A 21786-nucleotide genomic window follows, 5' to 3' on the forward strand; every position below is an offset into this window, starting at 1 on the left:
TCATACTCAAGGATCGATTCGAAGACGTGAAGTACTATGACCACATGTGCGAACTTGCAGGGATGATGAAGAAAATGCTTCAATTCCAACTTACTCATGGCGAGATCGATGCACTCGACGAAGGACTAATTCAATGGGTCAAAACATATGAAGAGTAAGTGTCATTCCTCTCAATGCAGCGCTATTGTTGACTCTAACCTTCCAATCAGGTACTACTACCAATATGCAGAGGATCGATTGTCGGCATGCACCCTCCCCATACATGGTCTGCTTCATGTCGCAAGTGGGATACGATTTTGTGGACCGGTATGGACGAGTTGGACATTTTACATGGAGCGCTACTGTGGATTTCTCCAGGCTCACCTGCATTCACGCCGGTTTCCTTGGAGTAATATCAGTCGTCGGGTGTTGTATATGGCCTATCTGACCCAGGTGACAATAAAATATGATCTTGGCGAAGATTTTTGTGTGACATCTCGACGTCTACAAGTTGGGGAACTGCAACGGGGTGAAAGGGTTTTTGAAACATGTACGTGCTCATCAATCTATCAAATGATGACTTGGCACACATATTAATGATATTGGGTGTCAGATCCTGAATTTATCATTTGCACACCTATCAACTACAAGTATAGGCCTAGAGACGATAACTTATCGGGTGCCATTGCTACATACTTCCACCAGATCCTTGGTGGACGGCAAGATCAAATTCAAGCCCAACTGCCCATGGTGATGCCGCTGTGTGGAAAAGCACGGATTTGCCATCGAGGGGACACCATTCGGACTGTCTTCGCAATTCGCCGACTGACGGAATCCTACAGAGATAACACCTTTGTGCGGGTAAGTTTATTGTTGTCATTCAATCATAGAACTTACCATCTGCAGTACGAGATTCAATATAATGACTCAGGAAAACGCATCATCAATGTCATAGGCTATGGTCGCCTTGAGAAGATCTTACTTTGCACCTTGGATGGCAGGGCCATATGGGGGACTCACCGAAATTCCTTCCACATCCTCGCAGTCATTGCCCCCTGCGATACAGGTGGGCATGATGCTTCACAGATCCTTGTGGAGTATAAGAAATTCCTGCCAATTATCGTTACCGATCTGCGCAATATAAAAGCTGCTGTAGGCCGAGTTAATACTCGCAGAAGGTGGGGTATCATAGATCGTACCATCAATGCTGCTTGTGCATCATTTGTGGATGTGGATGAGGAGTATAATGAAGATTATATTTCGGATGACGAAATGTAGATACAGCAATCAAACAAATGTTCTCTACTAATGCACGCATCCTTCTGCCCACTCCCCCTCGCCCCCATCCAAAGGCACCCCTTCCCTCCCCCTACCTAGGAAGCACACCAGATAAAGTTGTATCGTCCGTATTTCCCATCACCTCATATCCCTCATCACCATCTTGTGCAAATCCACCGCCTAGCATGAGCTCATGTTCCCCTGTGGGGAGTTGGGTGAGGTAGTCATAGCCTATTGGTCAGGTGTAGAAGACGAAGGAGCAGTGGGAGGTAGGGTTGGAATCAGGGATAGGGAGGGATTGTCCAGGGCATTGGCGTTGGAGGTGCATGGTGTGTTAGTGCAGAGTGAGAAGCTGTGGGTGGTAGGTCAGTTTGATTGGTTTCGTTGGAAGAAGCAGTTATTTACCAGTCAGGTATTGTGATAGAAGCTTTGCGAGGATTCCAGTCACGAATTGGTATGGATGGGTTGCGCCTGCACTGGAAGATATGCAACCCAGCGTATCAGATGCTAGGTGGTTGCATTGTGCAGGACTCGATAAACCATGAAAGACTTGGACAAATTCGGAAAAATTGTCACGTGCCCACCAAATAACACGTCAACAAAGGACAATATCAGACGAACTCACCAGATTCTTTATGTACTGCGATCAACGATGCCCCACAACAAAGGAAAAACGGTCGGAAAGATGGACAGGGTTGCAAAGAATCTCAGTCGCCTTGAGACTAAGCTTCGTCATGTACAACGTGAGTCAAATGTTGAAGTTCTAGAAGGAATAGGAGTAACATTTGTGTGAGTAGGAAACGATAATTGTGGAAGGCTCGGCCCCACTGGGCATGCGAAGAAGCTAATTGACAAGCCCAATGGTCAGGCAGGGAGATCAGAGCTAAAAGGAGGGTATAATCTTCAACAAGCGATGGGATTGGCCGGTGACAACTGGAAATATAATGCGTTTAGAGTGAGTTGTGTGGACTGAGCACTTTGAGATGATTCATACTTTAATTAGATGATCGCACGGCGATATACGAATCGATACCTCGACACGGAGAAAACTCTCAAAGAGCAGGACAAACTCACTGTCACACTCCTTTTATCATGTATTGTGTCCTTTTCTGTGCGTATATGCTACTCTAACCATGCTCAGGCACAGCGCAAACACCAGTTTCTGGCAAAGTTCCGTGATAATTGGCCATTCAATGACTTTGTGGCTAGTTATCTTTGCAATCATGTCCAATACACAAAGAAGCATGCAAGTGAGGACGACTCAGAGGTATGCAAGTTATTTGATTGAAAGCCGCAAGCTAATTGAGTGTATGCACACAGACAGATGACTCAGATCTCAGTGACGGGGAACTTGATGACATGCTTAATGATGGTGACAATACTTCAACCTCAACTTCACGACGAAAACGACACCAGCGCATACATGATTCAGATGATTCAGGGACTGACGAGGAGCACAACTCACGACCTCAAAAAAAACTCAAGTTCGCACATGTGAGTATTCGAGACCTTTCAATTACACTACTAATACTCAAAGCTACCGTGACTTGCAGGTGTCTATTCCTGCTCGTGCAAAGCCAGCTCCAGCACCTCGCATAAAGCCAGCTCCAAAGTCAAGGATGACCCAGGCTCCTTCTCGCCATCTAGACCTGCCGCTGCCCACTCCAACCCGTCCAGACCCACCACCTGCCACCAAGTCGAAGCCAATATCCTCATCAGACACATGCACCACGAAGGTTGCAACAGAAGGTCCATCAACTACCAAGCCGAAAGCAAAAGCTGTGCCTATTCCTCGCAGCACTCGTGCCAAGACCAAGCCTAAACCACTGGCAACTGAAGCCTCTGCGGCACATCTCAAGGTTTAGTGATTTATCATCGCCACTGGCTGACATTTGAACTCATTGAATCGTAGATTGACACTGCCATCAATGATGATGATGACACTTATGAGTTTGCTGACCTCCCCTTGGTCTGTCCGAACGATAACTGCAGGGATCTTGTGCCGGCAGACCCCAATATTGAGCTGGTCAAACAGCTTCGACAGTGGAATTCTTTCAAGAACACTAACCGCTGTTTGACATCAGAGGGTCTACGGCTGGAGCTCGAGATATGCGCAGCACTTCGACAACTGCGTGAAGAAAAGCTCAATATTCAACGCGCCAAAGCACGAGGATGGCCAACTATCATCACCTGGGAGACCGTCTCAGATCGAGTCCTCCAAATGGAGGCTGAGTTGAATCTCATGATTCACGATAAGAACACAAGGCGCTACAGTTTTTTCAACGACATGTTTCTTGAAGATCTTTCTTCCACAGGTCTGCAAAGTGACTCCGCCGAACGAGAATTTTCCAAGCTGGCCATCACTAGCAGACAGCGCATACCGGCAATGGTTACAAATCACGCTCGTCCTGGATAGTGAGTTACTCTTTGCGTCGTGACATCACCCTGCATTAATGACATCTTGTTAGCTACGGGGAGAAAGGAAAAGCGATAATCCAGTCTGCGATATTTTCCATGTTCGACCATGAACAGATTTCCAACGAGGCCTTCGCTCCCCTTGACTTCAAGGTCTATATCGAATACTACCTCATACCTTGGGTCGCTATCCACTTAATATCGAAGGACCTTGAATGCAGTCTAGAAGAGGCATATGAAGAGATGATTGCTAGCGCTGATTCAGGTGTTTCTTTGCATCCAATGACCGAAGAAGACTCACGCATTGAAAGAATTACACGCCAACACTGTGTAATGGCTGCCGAGAAATGGGTTGAGAAGGTCGAGCGCTTCCGCAAGGAGATGAATGATGAAATCGAGAAGGGAAAGGAGGAACAGAGGATGCATGACGATTTAGCTGCAAAGATTGCTGCCAAGGTGTGTAGTATCATGTTTTGCGTTCGGTCATGGGCTCAAATGATCATCTAGCAGCACACACGCAAAGTGGTATGTCCTTTCTCGATGCTTACACTGACATTGTCTTGTTCACTTTAGCTCATATTCGTGTCATTACACATTAGCCTGTTGCTTCCAAATCGCAACCAACAGCGGGTCCTTCAAAATTTCCTGGATCATATGATGATGCAGCATATGAAGACGACGACGAATCAGAGCTCTCTGAACTGGTGCGCTCTTGAACTTTTATTCACACCAACTTTCCCCTTGAATTCCTTCCTCGCTTAGCCTGAGAGCATCCAGGTTACCCCGGTACCACGGCCTAAACCTTCACGTGCACGACCAGCAAGGCGAAGGGTAAGTTTTTTCTATGCGTGCTGTCTCACTGATGATTTGTCTGTTTCAGTCACGCAGATGAGCCATCCGCCCCCACCGGGTCTTCGTCTGCTCTTCGGTCCTTCATCTTCAGCCCTTCATCTCTGCTCTTCGTCTCTGTTCTTCAAAGTGGTCTCTGCTCTTGGGTCTTCCGTCTTCGGCTCTTCGTCTTCGGCCCTTTGTCTCCGCTGTTGGGTCCTTTGTCTTTGGCTCTTTGTCTTTGGCTCTTTGTCTTTGGCTCTTCATCTTCGGCCCTTTGTCTCTGCTCGCCGTTTCAAGCTCACTGATCAATTGCAACTGCTGTACTTTGCTTCGTGTCTTTCTGTTTATGCATTAGATGTCTATTTGTATTTGCCTGTAATGTATTAGCACTGCCCTAATGCTGCATTACGATTGGACAATTCTAATGATGGCCTCAGTCTTTTCCAGTGATGGTCTCAATCTTTTCCAGTGATGACTTCAGTCTGTTCCAGTGACGGTATCAGTCTTTTCCAGTGACGGTATCAATCTTTTCCAGTGACGGTATCAATCTTTTCCAGTGACGGTATCAATCTTTTCCAGCGATAGTTTTCCAGTGACGGTATCAATCTTTTCCAGCGATAGCCTCAGTTCTTTCAAGTGATACTCTCGCTATATTTTAATGATATGTTCACTCAAATTTCAATGAAGACGCTGCTGAAAATTCTGTATGTCAAATTGGTCCTTTCAGTGATATAGAAATCGCTGGATTCTAGTGAGCGACACGCTGAATTCTGGTAGGCATCCCTATGGGAATCCAGTGATTCCATTCACTGGATTTCCGTGAGTGCACTACCCACAGTGTTTTAGTTGTTCTACTCGTTTGCCATCATGTATTGCTCATGCCCACACTCGATGTCTATTTGTCTTGTCGTTGTCTCCCATTGGCGTTGCGCACCCGCGTGCTTTACCCACTTACATGGTATCTACTACAGTTTGTGAACTCGATTTAGTTAATATCAGTATAGCGGCTCTTTCATAGTCTGCTGTTGCGTCCTGTTGAGATCACTAAGAAGCCCACCCGAATCTGACATGTTTCCGTTAATCAGAATATAGCAACATATTGATTAAAACATAAGAAACGTAGTACGAGGTATTTGAAATAACATAAGTACAACTTGCCATACAAGACAAAACATATGTGACAAAAATAACATAGGCACCAACAAGGATCATGGATCAAATAACATAACAAACGTCAGAGTATCAGAGACCCTCGACGAGTTCCTCCTCATTGATAATAATAAGCTGGAGGCCTTGGAAACATACACACGAGCCTCGATTGTAATGTGTTGGCACGAGACGCGCACGTGACGAAGCGACACGGCCTGGCGGAGTGTAATGAAAGGAATACCAACCACGGACTATTATATAGTTGATTTCCCGCTTTTCTCTCTTTCCTCAGTTCGTTGACCATGACTGAGGGTATGTCCATTTGTCTCTTCGTACGATACCTAGACACTGACAGACTCACTATAGGCTGACTGATACTCTGTTTAGGTATCTACTAATATAGTTCGTTGACCACGACCGAGGGCTGACTGATACTCTGTCTAGCTCCAATATAATGTAAGACAACCCTCCAACCAGGATGGGGGTCTTCACGGCGAGGGGCCAAGAGGATGCTCTTAAACCTCTGGAGGAATAGAGCGGGAGGCCTCTGGAGAGGGTGGTCTCAGAGACCAGTTTTGCCCTACTAGAAATGTGGGTTTGACAGACCGTGTGAGCGGGAGGATAGTGCTGCCAAGGGCGGCCCTGGGAGAGGCAGGTCTCAGAGATGGGTTTCGTCCTACATTGAAACCGGATCTAACAGACTGTGAGAACAGGGCAAAAGTGCTGTCAAGGGTGCCTTTCACAAGGGTCAACGTTTGTAAGCTCACGATCCGCTCGGAACGTACATCTCTCCAGTCAATACCATTCCAAACATTTCATACCTGGTCTGCAATAGATCACCATGTCTTCTTCGACCTCCGCACTCTTCTCCGCCATCCGGGTAGGCAACATGGACTTGAAGCACCGCGTTGTTCTTGCCCCACTTACCCGTGTACGTGTACACGCAAATCGTGTCCCAAGCCCACAAGCACCAGTGTACTACTCCCAGAGAGGCTCTACCCCTGGCACTCTTCTTGTCGCGGAGGCCACAATCATATCTCAGAACGCCGGTGGTTATGATCATGTCCCTGGGATATACAGCGATGCTCATGTGGAGGGATGGAAAAAGGTGCGTTGTGTCTTGCTTCATGACCTTACTCGATCAGAGCTGACTCACGCCCCTGACTGCAGGTAACAAAAGCAGTTCACGAGAAGGGCTCTTTTATTTTCCTACAACTATGGGCGCTCGGTCGCGCTGCACGAACAGCCGTTCTTGCCAAAGAGAACAATAGCCCTTACGTCAGTGCTTCACCCATCCCCCTCGCGGGAAAAGCAGGCGTGCCTCGCGCACTCGCCACGGATGAAATTCAAGAGTACGTTGCCACGTATGGCGCTGCCGCAAAGAATGCAATTCGAGCTGGCTTCGATGGCGTTGAAATTCACGGCGCGAACGGCTACTTGATCGATCAGTTCACACAAGATGTCACCAACCAGCGTACAGATGAATACGGCGGAAGCATTGAGAATCGGGCAAGATTTGCACTCGAAGTAACTGATGCCATTGTGGAGGCCGTTGGTGCCGAGAAAACGGGGTTCCGAATTAGCCCGTGGGGTGTGTTCAATGGTACGTGTATCATTCAATACCACCGATCTTTATTTAGCTGATTTACGGTGCAGGTATGGGCATGGTAGACCCCAAACCCCAGTTCTCCTACCTAGTTGAGCAGCTGCGCAAACACAAACTCGCGTACATTCACGTTGTGGAGCCGATGCCTGCTGAAGTCACTGCTGAAACAAACAGTGATTTCATTCGTGATATCTGGCAAGGGGTTGAAGGCAGTACCTTCATAAGCACAAACGGACACACCCGGAATAGCGCAATCGAGACGGTAGACAACAAAGGGGGTCTTATTGGATTCGGGAGATTGTTTATGCCGAACGTGAGCCATTTGGTCCCAGACTTTGGAATGATTGACGTGTCCCTCTTTCGTAGCCTGATCTTCCATTCCGCCTGCTAAAGAACATTGCGCTTGAGCAGGGTGACCAAGCAACTTGGTACATGCACGGTAATCTCACACCGGCAGGTTATTCGGATTGGCCCTTTGCGCCGGAGAATGATCAACAACAGAGAAGCAAATTCTGAGATGGCTTTGTAAGTAATATACCTTAGAATAGATGTGAACTTACACTTCTGATACCTAACCTTATACACCTGATATCATGATCATGGTTAAGCTTTACTTCAGTTTATCTTACGTTATGACATTATCAGTGACAGTTCGCCGTGTTTTTGAGTTGGTCAACCATCAAGACGTGCCAAGGCGGAAGTACGGCAGGTTGTCAGACTAGATTGTGAGAGCAAGTATGTATATGAGTTATCTCCAGAAGGCTCTGTGCCCCTTCAACGTTGGTACGAACCCTTAGAGGACGATACAGATTATTCAAATACTTATCTTACGGCCCGCGTTCTTGTGTGGGCCTGGGGAAGCCTCTTTACGAAGCCTCGTGAAAACCTAATCAAGGGGATTGCATGTTGCCAAGATGCTGGAGTAACTGCGCTCTGGAGCAACAGTATACAGTTAACTTTATATTAATAGTAAGTAACCTACTGCATTCTAGAATTTAGCATACATGCGAAGGCAGTCAGCAGCGAATTCTTCCATATATCCCCATTCCGGAACCTGCCAGAATTTCTTGAAGTAATCATTTCGCAGGGGTTTGTCACGGTTTCAATGTCGACGTTGAAACTCTGTTTCAAGCATAACCAAACGACTCGATGTTCAGAGTCACACTCGGCCCACCATTGGCTACACTGAGAGGACTAGACACTGGGAATCGAAGAGCACCACGAACAGATCGAACTATGCCCTGTGAGCCACACACTGAAAATAATTAAGTTTCACCATAACGTGCAGCGTATGGGGGCGAAAACTGACCGCTGACGGACATCCTGCCCGTCGCCACTTGCACTTCATCCCTCAGGATAGCCCGGAGGTCGGGCCTTCCATGTGCTAGCTTGACCGACTCTATAGCGAAAAGGGGGCTGTTGCTCATGTCCATGTCTTCCCCACCCTGCACCTCCAGCGTCTCAGAGCGAGAATCGTCGCGCACAGGTGTGGCACCATCATTTTGACCAAACGAATGCAGTGAAGTCTCAGTAGTTATTGCTACGCCGGTAACGTGAATGTGGATTGAGATGGATAAATAAGGAGGTGCAAGCCGGAGTGCTCGGATAAGAACATCGTTGATCCACTGAATATGATCTGGGGAGAATAGTTGAATTAACCTTGCCATAAACCTCGTATTAACAATTCTTACCGAGACGCCGGATTGACCAGATAAAAACAACACGACGGCACCTGCTTTCACCATCGCGGACACGCCTGAAAAATATCCAGGTTAAATAGATAGAATCGGCAATCCAATCGACATACTCTATTATATCCAACAATACGGGTAGCGCATATGAGACTCCGGATCCACCTGAAAGTGGGACATGCATTAGCAATGCTGACATGTACACAGTCCGGCGACTAACCAGCAACGAGCACGGATGTATCGTATGAACCCAGGTTAGGAGACGGTCCGTATGGCCCATCGACAAAGACTTTGATTTTATCACCTTTCAAGGCAGCGTCTTTCAAGCGGGCAGTGAATCCCTCCCTCACATTTATGAAAAATACGAGCTCTTTCCAGAATGGGACACTAGAACCAAGATTCCCTTCTGCGAGGCCAATCTCAGCGTGTTTTTCGCTTGTTGGTTTCTGTTCCTTGGGCACATCAAAAAGGGTCGAATTAAAGCTCGCAATGGTGAAAGGGTGAGCCTCGAATGGTAAGCGTGAGACGGACGGCATGATAAGATAGGCAGTTTGCCCAGGCGCCCAGTGGAAATGAGACGGGCGGTGGAAACGCAACCGAACAAAGTCATCTGATAGGACTTCAGCGGTCGCATCCATCGTAGACCCTGACCTGAATCCAAAGTATGAGTGGTTAAATACCACTAGACGAAGGAAGCGAATGAGGCGGTCTAATCCCCAGATTGCGAAACAGGGGTAAATCCAGAAGGCGAATCTGGTGATCATCAGTGTGGAACATTTGATTTATGTATTTGATGAAACTCACGCGAAATTTTGTGTGTGAACGTAAGCACCGATGAGGAAAATGCTACAAGAACTTTGTGAGTACCACAGAAGTAATAGAACTGGAATGAGCTCACAGCGCCATAGCGAAATGAACGTAGAAGAAAAGCTCGTATGCTTGCGCTCGGATGGGGCGCAACGAGACGATACATAGAATGGTAAATGCGACCATAGAAGTTAAGCCGCATAGGAGCCACGGCTGCGCGAAGTATGGTTGGAATCTGTGTCGTGTGAGTGCATTGCATTCTTTATGCATGCTGCACGTACGGTGCATTGTTGACAACCTCACTGCCTGCGTGAACCAAGAGCAAGATAAAAACGACTCTAGACATCATGCGATGGACGTAGTTGAGCTTGAAGAAAAATCATGTCACAACACAGCAACGAAGAATATTGTGAACATATTTGCCTTGTCATAGCTGATACCGGTGATTACTGTAGGCAGTCAGCAAAGCAGGTCAAGATGCGAGCACACAAGCCGTACAGGATACTATGTTGTTTTTAGTTCCAAGTGCGGTGATCAGTGGGAACTGGCTCGCCGCCAGCATGCCCGAGCGGTCGCACCAGTATCCAATGTCCAATGTGTAGCCCTCGAGGTCGGTGGCTAGAAGCTTTCTCAGAGTACGCGAGAAACGTCGCCAGGGAACTTACTATTGATAAATGCCCATACAAAAAGAAAAATGATGTATGCCATAGTCACAAAAACTTCAGCCATGTTGAGGGTGTATGACTTGCCAAATTCGAGTGTCCAGCGAAATGAGATGACACGGTATGCATTGACAAGTCCCAATGGAATGCGACGCCAAGAAAAAGCGCGGCGATGGTGTACAGAAGCATGCTCTGGGTCGGACGTGCTAGACGTTTGACGCCTCCAGGCGAACTTGGAGTGAAGGAAAGAAATCCACTGGAAGGTGGCAATGATAAAAATGAAAAGTCCAATGCAATACCACGCCTGCGTTGGGTACAGAATGTTTCGGGCATCTTGCAGAGACCCGTCGGAGGCATCCATGAATGAAGAAGAGAGCCGAGTAAACTCACACCAAGGAGTTGTTAGACCACCCTCGAAGCATGGCTCCCTTTATAGTGCCTGGAAAAAATAAATATCAAATAGAGTGCCGCCCCGTACAAAAGAAATACATGTTATCATGCGCACTATATCGACCAATAAGCACCTAGTGATTGGTTACACCATCCCCTCCGTCTCACTAGCCCCTCTGCATCAAACGTTGCTGGTAATGAACGCCTCACCCCTCAAACGCCGCTGAAAGGTGACCCCAATATTAATAATGATCCCTGCACTAGGGGTGTTGATATATAATCGCTAGTGACTCGGCGCCAAATGCCACGGAAACTTGGAGACAATTATACCTACATGCTGTAGATGATCATGATGATCTTCGGTCACCGCTCACGATAAGGCTTGGATAAATTAACGAACGTAGATAACATTAAGTTGGTTGTTGGTGCAGAGTCATAGGATTTCGACTACTTTAGTCTGAAGATGTAGTACTTTGAAGGTTAGAAACTGAAACGTAATGACATAATTGTCACGTTCGGAAACTTTTGGTCATAGCGTAAGTAGTTGCGACTCGAGTGAAAACGCTACATAATTGGCACTCCGCAAAACCAATTTGCAAACGAGATCTCTTGGCGACCGAGGCTCGAAACCTAATAAAGCAGGGTATCAGCAGGTATCAGCTGGCATCAGCCGTTTTAAAACATCTATTGCCAACACTCATGATATCGATCATAGACGGCGATCTGCTCATTGTTTTGCATAGTTACCAAGCCACCCAGAGGTATTAGTAATACTTGCCTTTTCAGGATCACTCACACCAGCGATATCCGCTGACATAATCCTGGGTATGGTAGGTGCGCTCTGTGGTCCAGCGCCGTTCCATACTACCGCTCTTGCACTTCACGGATTCTTCGTATACTATCAGCAAACCGGTTTCTGGTACCCTGTTATCAGTCGGACCTTACTCGGTTCTTTCGAGTTTCTCCAAACCCTGCACAGACAAAGTCCGAACATCCTCACGTCATTCACAACGAGAAGACCCCAGGCTCTCCTCGACATGTTCGCTTCAGTTTAATGCTGCGATTATTGTCAAGCGGTATACTGAAGATATTACGCGCGCGCGTCCAGCTACCACGAACGGCAATGAGCGGGCTCACCGCAATATTAACCGTGACGGCGTGAACTTGACACTTCTGGGTGGCATTGTGAGAGGACGAGGCCTTTGACGACCGAGCAGTGCAGAGCATTGATGTTCATGTGTCATTGGGCATTGGCACTCGTGATCGTGATTCCACTCATGTTTACCGTGCATCGAGAAGTGTCACTCGTCAAGGTATGTATGCATCTTCACTCGCACCATTCAATTTTAACAACAATGGCCGCTGAGCTCTATCACAGCGCCGCCACGTCACGCAAAATCTAGTGGTACGACCCGGCGCAGACAATGGACACTAGGATGCACTGCAGCAAACCAGCGCCCCAAAGAATCACACCAGTACCATCCTGCACACCTGCCAATGCCCTTCGCCCAGACATAAGAGGAGTACCGGAGCCGTGTCTATGGCCGGCGCAGCATACTGCACACACTTATATCACTGTACACCGAGTTACTCCACTCCGCCTCACCCATGTTCCCATCTCGCAGTTCGGTACTCTTGATGGTGCACTTCGTGGGTGAGTACTTAGATTATGCACAATATAATACAGCCTCGTTGTTTCAACCATGATTGGGCGCCACTCGAACTAGGCTCGTGACCAGCCTGGCTTACTAATACCACGGACAAGTCGAGTGGCGAAGCCACAAACACTTAACATCTCAAAGACGTAGTCCAGACTGGTTACGAGTCTACACTCGAACCTCAATCAGCCCAACCCACAACAAGACATTCTGACCCATTTTACAGCCATGAGCCGGCCTCACAAAGGGTTCTGCGTTCGGTTTAAACTAACGCATCTTTTTGCTTGTCCATATTACCTCCCCCTCCCTACAACAAGACATTCTGACCCATTTTACAGCCACGACTGAGCAGGCTTCGCGTTTTCAAGGAGTCCACCTGAAAATATATTCATTACTACACACTAGGATACAAATGACACGACATCCGAAGACCAACTACCATGTTAGTAATGGGAGTGGTACATATGGGAACGGTTTGGGAATGGTACGAAGTTGAGGGAAAGACACTGATGAGAGGAAGACAATGACAACAGATGTCATGGAGGAGCAAGCGTGCAAAAAGTGAGGACATTTAGACTTTGAAAATGTGATGAAGAGACTCGGAAGATCGAACCGACGACATAGTAAGGGAAGGGAATTCGAAATATGCGGGGAGCAAGGATTTCTTGAGGCCGTTATATACCGCTCGATAATGATCGCAGCATTAAGCTGAAGCGAACATGTCGAGCAGAGCCTGGGGTCTTTTCGTTGTGAATGACGTGAGGATGTTCGGACTTTGTCTGTGCAGGGCTTGGAGAAACTCGAAAGAACCGGCGAGTAAGGTCCGACTGATGACAGGGTACCATGAACTCTCAGCAAACTACTGGGTGCCTACAAACTTGTATTGGACGCTTTGTGATGAGCTGGATATCTGCAGATCTGAACCTTATACTAGCGCTCGGTGCTCGCCAAGTGACAGCAGTGCTTCCTTATGTCTCAACATTAACGTACGACGGACAACTGGCGTCCAATCCGAAAGCCCCCTCCAGAATTTTTCACTACTGCTTGCGGACTGCGGTACCTACTACTTATTTTGCCACATCAACGCATGACGGATAACTGGCGTCCAATCCGAAATTGCCCTCAAGGGATTTTCACCACTGCTCGTCAAGGGACCGTGGTGCCTCCTTATTTTGAATTAGACGATTGTCCCACCCAGACCAGAGCTGTGACGTCGCCTGAATGAGCTATGATCTCATGCAAGAGTCGTCCGAGCGCGTTCTGTCTTTCTTCACCGTAGATTACAGGAAGGTGGACGCCAAAGATCCCAAACAGCGAATACGCGACGTCTTCTTGCAACGTAGTGACACGCGTTAACGCCCATTGAAGTTTCTCTCGAGCATCTCTCGTCCCCGAGCGAAGGCGACGAGCGCCTGCGCATGTATACCAGTTGAACGCTCCAACTCCTGCGTGATAGCGACAGACTCCTTGTGGTTGCGTGAGCGATCGTCGAGATACAAAGTCCAATTTGCTTGGCAGAAGAGAATAATTATAGGAGCGAGGAACTCCTGAACGGCCCATCCTCGCGTGTTCCAAATGCTGTTTGCGAGCGCACCTGACTTTGACGAAGGCAGGACATCTGATAGGTAGACGATGGTGAGCGCTGAATAGTAATACCAGACAAACACGGAATTGACTGATTCTTGTACCTCGACGTTGTTAAACTGATCGATGCAGCATGTATCGCTCCACGCCCAGCGATACCCCGCATTGCGAGCGACTTTGCAGAACTCTCCAACTTCACAATGGTTCCGACCGGATGCAAGTCATGTATGTCCCTGCCTTGAATGTCGTGCAGTAGCGACTCCATCCTTTCCCACCTGTGGGACAACATGACCCAACTGAAGCGCTTGATGACCGCTTCTTTGATGAGCTCCGTTCGGAGGGGCGCATGCATCACCCATGATGAATGCAAAAGCCCTTTATACTCCGTACTCTCTGTGAAGCCGTTGATCTGCGCATTTCGATCACATATATGCCCAGTGATGGTGTTGACTAGACGAAGTGGAACGTTTTCTAGTTGGGCGTGAATGGCTCGTCGAACAGCATCTTCTACTTCAGATGCACTGATGTATTGCTGGCGTAGCTCTGCAAAAAAAACATAAGCCATCTTCAGGTCGGCGCTTGAGTTGTTTGGGCTTACATCGTATTCGTGGGTTGGGTGCATTGTCCAACTTGGAGAGCATTGTCTTGAAGACTTCGAACGCACCATCATAGTGTTGTGCTCTATGAAGAGCTGCATGCTTCAATTCGTACCCCAGATAAAACGAAGGGCTGAGCTCAATGACCTGCGAACATCATCACAAACGTTAAAACAATATCGTCCGCACCTTTTCTGCGTCCGAAAGGGCCTCCGCATAAAGCTTGTGGCCCAACTTCACCTTACTGCGGTGTGCAAAGTATATATCTTAGTATGAGGAATCCATCCAGAATGCTGCGGAATATGTGTTTTCAATGGACCAGAGCTTGCTCGCGAGTGGAGACTTTGATGGGAATCTTCCAAAAATCTCCACCAAGCTCTCCACTCACGAGCAGTTCTTCACTGGGAGAAATTGCGACCCAGGAAACCAGTATGGTGTGTTTGAGTGGGTGTCCTATCTGCTTGTGTGACTTGGCGCTCCACAAGCGCACAGTATAGTCGAGCGAGGCGGATGCAATGAAGGAGCCATCAGAAGAGATGCCGCGGCCAAGTGAGTTGATGTAGGAAGTGTGACCGGCCCGGGCGGCCAATTCAACGAGTCCCAAAATTTGATTGTTTTATCTCCTGAGGCACCGTGCCCCTTCAACTAGTACGAACCCTTAGAGGACGATACAGATTATTCAAACACTTATCCTACAGTCCGCGTTCTTGTGCGCCTGTTTACGAAACCTAATTAAGGGGATTATCGCATGTTGGCAAGATGCTGGAGTGACTGGACTCTGGACCGATAGTATGTTAACTTCATGTTAATCTACTACAGTCTAGAATTCGGCACAGAAATAATTCATGAGAACGACAGAAGGGTAAAATTTCAATACAGAAAAAGTCAATCACAATCAACTGCAGCTAGCGTCAAATTTCGTCTATGTATCCCTTTTCCGGGATCCGCCATAATAATGAAGTACATGGGCAGACAACGATTTCGTAAATATCAATAACGTCTGGGATCTGTCACGGTTTCAATGTAGACGTTGAAACCCTCTTTCAAGCGTAACCAAACGACTCGATGTGTAGAGTCACACTCGGCCCACCGTTGGCTACACTGAGAGGGCTAGATACTGGGAATCGAAGCGCACCACGGACAGATCGAGCTATGCTCTGTGAACCACACACTAAAAACAAAGTAAGTGTCACCATAATCTGCAGTGTATGGAGGCGAAAACTGACCGCTGACGGACATCCTGCCTGTCGCCACTTTCACTTCATCCCTGAGGATAGTCCGGAGGTCGGGCCTTCCATGTGCAAGCTTGACCGACTCTATAGCGAAAAGGGAGTTATTGCTCATTTCCATGTCTTTTCCATCCTGCAACTCCACCGTCTCAGAGCGGGAATCGTTGCGCACAGGTGTGGCGTCATCATTTTGACCAAACGATTGCAGTGAAGTCTCAGTAGTTGTTGCTACGGCGGGTAACGTGAATGTGGATTGAGACGGATAAAGAAGGAGGTGCAAGCCGGAGAGCTCGGATAAGAACATCGTTGATCCAGTGAATATGATCTGGGAAGAATAAATGAATTAACCTTGCCACAAACCTCGGATTAACAATTCTTACCAAAACTCCGAATTGACCAGATGAAAACAACACGACGGCACCTGCTTTCACTGGTGCGGACACGCCTGAAAATATCCAGGTTAAATACACAGAATCGCGCAATCCAACCAACATACTCTATTATATCCAACAAGACCGGTAGCGCATATGAGACTCCGGATCCACCTGAAGTGGGACATGCATGAGCAATGTTGACATGTGGAAGGTTCGGCGACTAACCGGCAACGAGCACGGATGTGTCATATGAAGCCAGGTTAGGAGAGGGCCCGTATGGCCCATCGACAAAGACTTTGATTTTATCACCTTTCAAGGCAGCGTCTTTCAATCGGGCAGTGAATCCCTCCCTCACATTTATGAAAAATACGAGCTCTTTCCAGAATGGGACACTAGAACCAAGATTCCCTTCTGCGAGGCCAATCTCAGCGTGTTTTTCGCTTGTTGGTTTCTGTTCCTTGGGCACATCAAAAAGGGTCGAATTAAAGCTCGCAATGGTGAAAGGGTGAGCCTCGAATGGTAAGCGTGAGACGGACGGCATGATAAGATAGGCAGTTTGCCCAGGCGTCCAGTGGAAATGAGATGGGCGGTGGAAACGCAACCGAACAAAATCATCTGATAGGACTTCAGCGGTCGCATCCATCGTAGACCCTGACCTGAATCCAAAGTATGAGTGGTTAAACACAACTAGACGAAGGAAGCGAATGAGGCGGTCCAATCCCCAGATCGCGAAACAGGGGTAGATCCAGAAGGCGACTCTGGTGATCATCAGTGTGAAACATTTGAGTTGTGTATTTGATGAAACTCACGCGAAATTTTGTGTGTGGACGTAAGCACCGATGAGGAAAATCCTAAAAGAACTTCGTGAGTACCACAGAAGCAATAGAATAGGAATGAGCTCACAAAGCCATAGCGAAATGAACGTAGAAGAAAAGTTCATATGTTTGCGCTCGGATGGGGCGCAACGAGACGATACATAAAATGGTAAATGCGACCATAGAAGTTAAGCCACATACGAGCCACTGCTGCGCGAAGTATGGTTGGAATCTGTGTCATGTGAGTGCATTGCATCCTTTACGCATACTGCACGTACGGTGCATTTCGGACAACCTCACTGCCTGCATGAACCAAGAGCAAGATGAAAACGACTCTAGCCATCATGCGATGGACGTAGTTGAGCTTGAAGAAAAATCATGTCACAACACAGCAACGAAGAATATTGTGAACATATTTGCCTTGTCATAGCTGATACCGGTGATTACTGTAGGCAGTCAGCAAAGCAGGTCAAGATGCGAGCACACAAGCCGTACAGGATACTATGTTGTTTTTAGTTCCAAGTGCAGTGATTAATGGGAACTGGCTCGCCGCCAGCATGCCCGAGCGGTTGCACCAGTATGCAATGTCCAATGTGTATCCCTCGAGGTCGGTTGCTAGAAGCTTTCTCAGAATATGCGAGTGACATCGCCAGGGAACTTACTGTTGATAAATGCCCATACAAAAGAAAAATGATGTATGCCATAGTCACAAAAACTTCAGCCATGTTGAGGGTGTATGACTTGCCAAATTCGAGTGTCCAGCGAAATGAGATGACACGGTATGCATTGACAAGTCCCAATGGAATGCGACGCCAAGAAAAAGCGTGACGATGGTGTACAGAAGCTTGTTCTGGGTCAGAGGCGTTGGACGTTTGACGCCTCCTGACGAACTTGGAATGAAGGAAAGAAATCCACTGGAAGGTGGCAATGATAAAAATGAAAAGTCCAATGCAATACCACGCCTGGATCGGGTACAAATGATTTCGGGTGCTTCGCAGAGACTTGTCGGAGACAGCCATGAATGAAGATGAGGACCCAAGTAAACTCACACCAAGGAGTTGTTAGATCAATCGAAGCATGGCTCCCTTTATAGTGGACCTCCACAAGTAGTATGTATACAGAAGTGCCTGGAAAAAATAAGTATTTCAAACATCAAATAGAGAGTGCCGCCTCGGACGAAAGAAATATATATTATCATGTGTACTTTGGAGGTTGGTCGTGTGTGTCAGTATACGTTGCAGGTTTCTATTCGAATAAAAACGCCATAATTGGTACTCCGCGAAACTCTTGAATTGCACACACGACCTCTTGGCGACCTCTAGACGGCGATCTGCTCGTTGTTCTGCATAGTTAATGCATCTTGTCGTAAGTAAGCTATCCCTCGCAGGAGGAGGCTGATTGATATCCGGAACATTATATCCACTATCATGATAGAGCCACTCGCGCCACTGTACCAAAGATCTGGACAGAATCATAGTACTGGATGGGCAGAACAATTTTCGAATTCGCACGCGTTCACATGCTCATAACTCAGCGTTCGTGGCAGAATTTAAGATTACTTGCTATCTGGATTTCTTGGAGAAAAAGAACAAGTATTTATGGATATTACTAGTGGTCCGAACCTGCGAGGGCGGCTTTAGATCGGCTCATCGGCTCTCATCGGCGGCATTACGGTTTGGATTAGGCATATTCAAAGTTCTACTTCAATGCCCAATCCCCCTGTACCAGATCTCTGGGCTGGTTGTGTCTACGTGCATGGCATGCCAGCACCTCGCCGGGGTTAACTCGTGAGTCGATGGAAACCTTTTCTGACTTGCTCCGCCGTCGCATCGGTTACGGCAGATCAAGTCGTAGTCACGCCTTCGAGGTCGTGTGATCTGATGCCAACGGTTATCTGATAAAGTACATTCATGACAGCCGCCACTATAATGACAAGAAGTTCCGGTCCAGTGCATCGTAACTAACGGACATATTCGCCTGCATAATATTATAAGGTTAACACTTTCGGCACCGACGCTCGCCTTGTCACATCAAAACTAGAGACAATCGTTCTTTTGATAGTTTCTCCGAAACAGGCGAGATTGGCATCTGTAAGTCGATGTGTTTTAAATATCCCGCACTGCACAGTGACATGTCTCCACTCCATGTTAAACATTTTCAGGGCAGGGACTTACGGCAATATATCTTGTTTCGTGCGCAGGACCTAATGCACGTCTTCGTCTCGGTGGAAAGGTGTGCCATGGGGGTAACTACTAGTGGTGACGACACGAGACTCATGGTGCAATCCATTCTGAAGAGCAGGGAAAATGGGTACTTTTCCGAACAATGTGCTAATTATTGCCATTGGTTTATCAAAACCAAGTCAAGAATTTCCCCATAACCCTGAATATGACGCCATTGACATGTTCGTTTATCTCAGAACCATTTCTTGATGTGTCAATCTCAGGTTCAAGGGTCGACGTACATTCCATGGCAGAACGAAAACATGGCCTTATTATCAACACCGATCTGTCAATAATGCAGGAAATATGTGAGCACACCGGAATGATGCGACACCTCAGCTGACCCCCTAATGCACAGAACAGTTATACAGCGCAGATATGCGTTGAATCGCGATTCGTGCACTAAGTAACGCTTTCGTCATTTAATGCAAAACAGTCTTCGATGTCAAAGAAATGTTGATAGCACCAGGCGCTGTCAAGTAGAAATCTTTTCAGCGCTGATCAGTCAGCCAGTCATGATTTATCCATGGACCTCGTTCATCTACAAGGCTTACGGAAACCTAAGGTGGTCCCCAAGTGATCCCGGAACGCCAAGCTCGAGACTTGTAGGAGTTCTGCATTTTCACTGACATTCATCCGTCGTAAATTCGCATTCGCCGCGAGCCCGCTTCTGCTGCCTTGGGGAGAGGGCAGGATTGGCCGATTGAGTGTGAAGAGATGTCAAGTTTGTAATCGGGCATGATTAACTTGATGTTTGTGGACATGCACACTATACCAACTTCGGTTTGTTGGTGGGAGGCGCTACCCGAGGCACGCCGTCAATTGTCCGACTCGGAACCGCAAACATGGGTTCTGACACGTTCCTGCGTGCCTTTGTCAGCTTTCAAGAACACAATGACACGGAGTCTTGGAGCTTCTGATGGAAATGTTTCGTTGTAGCAGCTCACATAACTGGAGCGGCCAGGCGCCATGCTCCCCATGCATTCATTCGCATGCCTGTCAAGTCGACTCATCATAACTTACCCAGCACGAGAAAGGCTGCGAATCTCCGACGTCCAACATCAGAAAACACGAGGGCCAGTATCTGAGGAATCAAACGATGTGCCGCAGCGCTAACAAGAAGGAGCCCAATGAAGGCCGACACGAGTGATACAGCGAAGCGAGAGTAGTAAGTAGTAGGCAATGCCAGGAAATCCGGGAAGGGATGAGGGACGATTGCAAACGGAAAGGAGGCCCAAAAGTGTTTGCGAAGACAGCCAATCCTACGTACTTTGGATGTCGCTACCTACATGGATACCTAGAAGTCCGAGATTGTTTCGAAAGAACAATCCGGCCGTATTCCTTATTTGCTCATAGGGGCTAAAGGCTCTGGGCTCAAGATCTCGAGCCCGCGAATAAATATATCCCATCAGCTGAATCTTTCCACGAGTGGGTCATGAGTTCGGACGGCAGATTGCTTTGCCTACTAAAGAGCCTAGAAATAGCTCAGCGAGTGTAATAGAACAACGCTAATATTAGTACCTAGAAATAGCTAGGTACAACAAGTTAGATGCAAGAATGAGTACGTGAAGCTACAAGATACTCACCTCAGCGAGTGTAATAGAACAACGCCGAGGTGTGGGAAAGCTGCAAGCGAGTACAAAAGTATCGATGGAGGATCCGTGGCTGAAGCGCTGAAGCTTAGAACCGCCACCATCACTTGCGTCAATGCGCAATAACATCACCAAATCACATTATTTAGACGCAATTCTTGCTGATATGTTTTCATGGCATATGGAGCTATGTATGGCTGGTATAATGTCTCAAATCTGCCAGCAGGAAAAGTTACGATGTTGCAACTTGTAGCTGAAATTTCACTTTTCTGTACATAGCACCTTCGAATGATTTTTGTGGCGCACTCGGACTTCATATACCAATGAAGATTACCCTCATCGACATCTGATGATCTAACATGTGTTGTCGGTAAAGACCATAGCATTCCCGATGTGCCAATTCAATGCCGGTGAAGCTTGACGCGGACGCGTGATATTTGTTAGCACGCAACGCACAAGATTGTACGCACCAGCCTCATTTAGCTAATCTATAACGTACTTAGATTTGATAACTCACCGATTGTGAAGCTTAAGCTTAAGTTTTGTGTAGCCCCTCAAGTATATCACGTACGATGAGCTCTTATCATCGAGTAATACCATTTTTGGGACTGACTCAAGTGACGGTGATTCATTCACCATCCCACAACACATGCTCTGATGCTCTCAAGATTTCATTGTACATGTACCAGAAGCGATGCTCAATCACGATTTTTTTGGAATGCGCTGCTGTGTTGTGAGACGTGCTCGAAGTTTCACTGACGCAAGTGACAGTGGATTACTGTTTAATTTAAAGTATATAAGACCAACTCTCACCCAGTGACTCCCGGAGTCCCTAATGGTAGCCGAATGAAGAAAAACTAGCTGTAGACCAGATTTCATCTCTTTCGTCTTGCCGTTTCTATTTACTT

The 21786-nt window shown here is 47.3% G+C and overlaps 4 protein-coding genes across 4 annotated transcripts; 2 read left to right on the plus strand and 2 right to left on the minus strand.

Annotated features, from left to right (window-relative positions):
• Positions 1-1909: 1909 nt before the first annotated feature.
• DFJ58DRAFT_840883 (uncharacterized protein) lies at positions 1910-4953 on the plus strand (the record flags this gene model as incomplete). Its single annotated transcript, XM_041392650.1, has 13 exons — positions 1910-2000; positions 2055-2212; positions 2261-2368; positions 2399-2524; positions 2578-2751; positions 2811-3116; positions 3170-3672; positions 3726-4128; positions 4183-4197; positions 4272-4376; positions 4435-4503; positions 4561-4716; positions 4891-4953. 13 exons carry the CDS (start codon positions 1910-1912, stop codon positions 4951-4953), a joined length of 2277 nt encoding a protein of 758 aa, XP_041244578.1.
• A 1483-nt stretch (positions 4954-6436) lies between these two features.
• DFJ58DRAFT_784806 (uncharacterized protein) lies at positions 6437-7881 on the plus strand. Its single transcript, XM_041389995.1, has 4 exons — positions 6437-6760; positions 6823-7255; positions 7309-7571; positions 7625-7881. Exons 1-4 carry the CDS (start codon positions 6494-6496, stop codon positions 7772-7774), a joined length of 1113 nt encoding a protein of 370 aa, XP_041244579.1. The 5' UTR covers positions 6437-6493; the 3' UTR covers positions 7775-7881.
• Positions 7882-8223: 342 nt separating this feature from the next.
• DFJ58DRAFT_702570 (ferric reductase NAD binding domain-containing protein) lies at positions 8224-10779 on the minus strand (the record flags this gene model as incomplete). Its single annotated transcript, XM_041383626.1, has 11 exons — positions 8224-8513; positions 8568-8894; positions 8950-9014; positions 9066-9114; positions 9170-9702; positions 9754-9795; positions 9848-9991; positions 10038-10123; positions 10156-10205; positions 10255-10374; positions 10422-10779. The coding sequence occupies 11 exons, from the start codon at positions 10777-10779 to the stop codon at positions 8386-8388; spliced, it is 1902 nt and encodes a 633-aa protein (XP_041244580.1). The 3' UTR covers positions 8224-8385.
• Positions 10780-15556: 4777 nt separating this feature from the next.
• On the minus strand, positions 15557-18104 carry DFJ58DRAFT_879597 (uncharacterized protein). Its single transcript, XM_041394508.1, has 9 exons — positions 17727-18104; positions 17343-17428; positions 17153-17296; positions 17059-17100; positions 16475-17007; positions 16364-16420; positions 16256-16320; positions 15873-16200; positions 15557-15817 (listed from the first exon to the last, which is right to left on the minus strand). The coding sequence occupies exons 1-9, from the start codon at positions 18081-18083 to the stop codon at positions 15690-15692; spliced, it is 1740 nt and encodes a 579-aa protein (XP_041244581.1). The 5' UTR covers positions 18084-18104; the 3' UTR covers positions 15557-15689.
• Between the last annotated feature and the right edge of the window lie 3682 nt (positions 18105-21786).

Source organism: Suillus subalutaceus, assembly GCF_016647625.1.
Source record: "Suillus subalutaceus strain FC151 chromosome Unknown DFJ58scaffold_44, whole genome shotgun sequence".
Taxonomy (NCBI): Eukaryota; Fungi; Basidiomycota; class Agaricomycetes; order Boletales; family Suillaceae; genus Suillus; species Suillus subalutaceus.

Coding starts and splice junctions, on each gene's coding strand:
- DFJ58DRAFT_784806 (XM_041389995.1), top strand. CDS start 6,494: ATGTCTTCTTCGACCTCCGCACTCTTCTCCGCCATCCGGGTAGGCAAC. Junction 6,761..6,822: donor ATGTGGAGGGATGGAAAAAG/GTGCGTTGTGTC, acceptor CCCTGACTGCAG/GTAACAAAAGCAGTTCACGA. Junction 7,256..7,308: donor CCCGTGGGGTGTGTTCAATG/GTACGTGTATCA, acceptor TTTACGGTGCAG/GTATGGGCATGGTAGACCCC.
- DFJ58DRAFT_879597 (XM_041394508.1), bottom strand. CDS start 18,083: ATGGCTGTCTCCGACAAGTCTCTGCGAAGCACCCGAAATCATTTGTAC. Junction 17,297..17,342: donor GAGGTTGTCCGAAATGCACC/GTACGTGCAGTA, acceptor CACATGACACAG/ATTCCAACCATACTTCGCGC. Junction 16,321..16,363: donor GGATATAATAGAGTATGTTG/GTTGGATTGCGC, acceptor GGATATTTTCAG/GCGTGTCCGCACCAGTGAAA.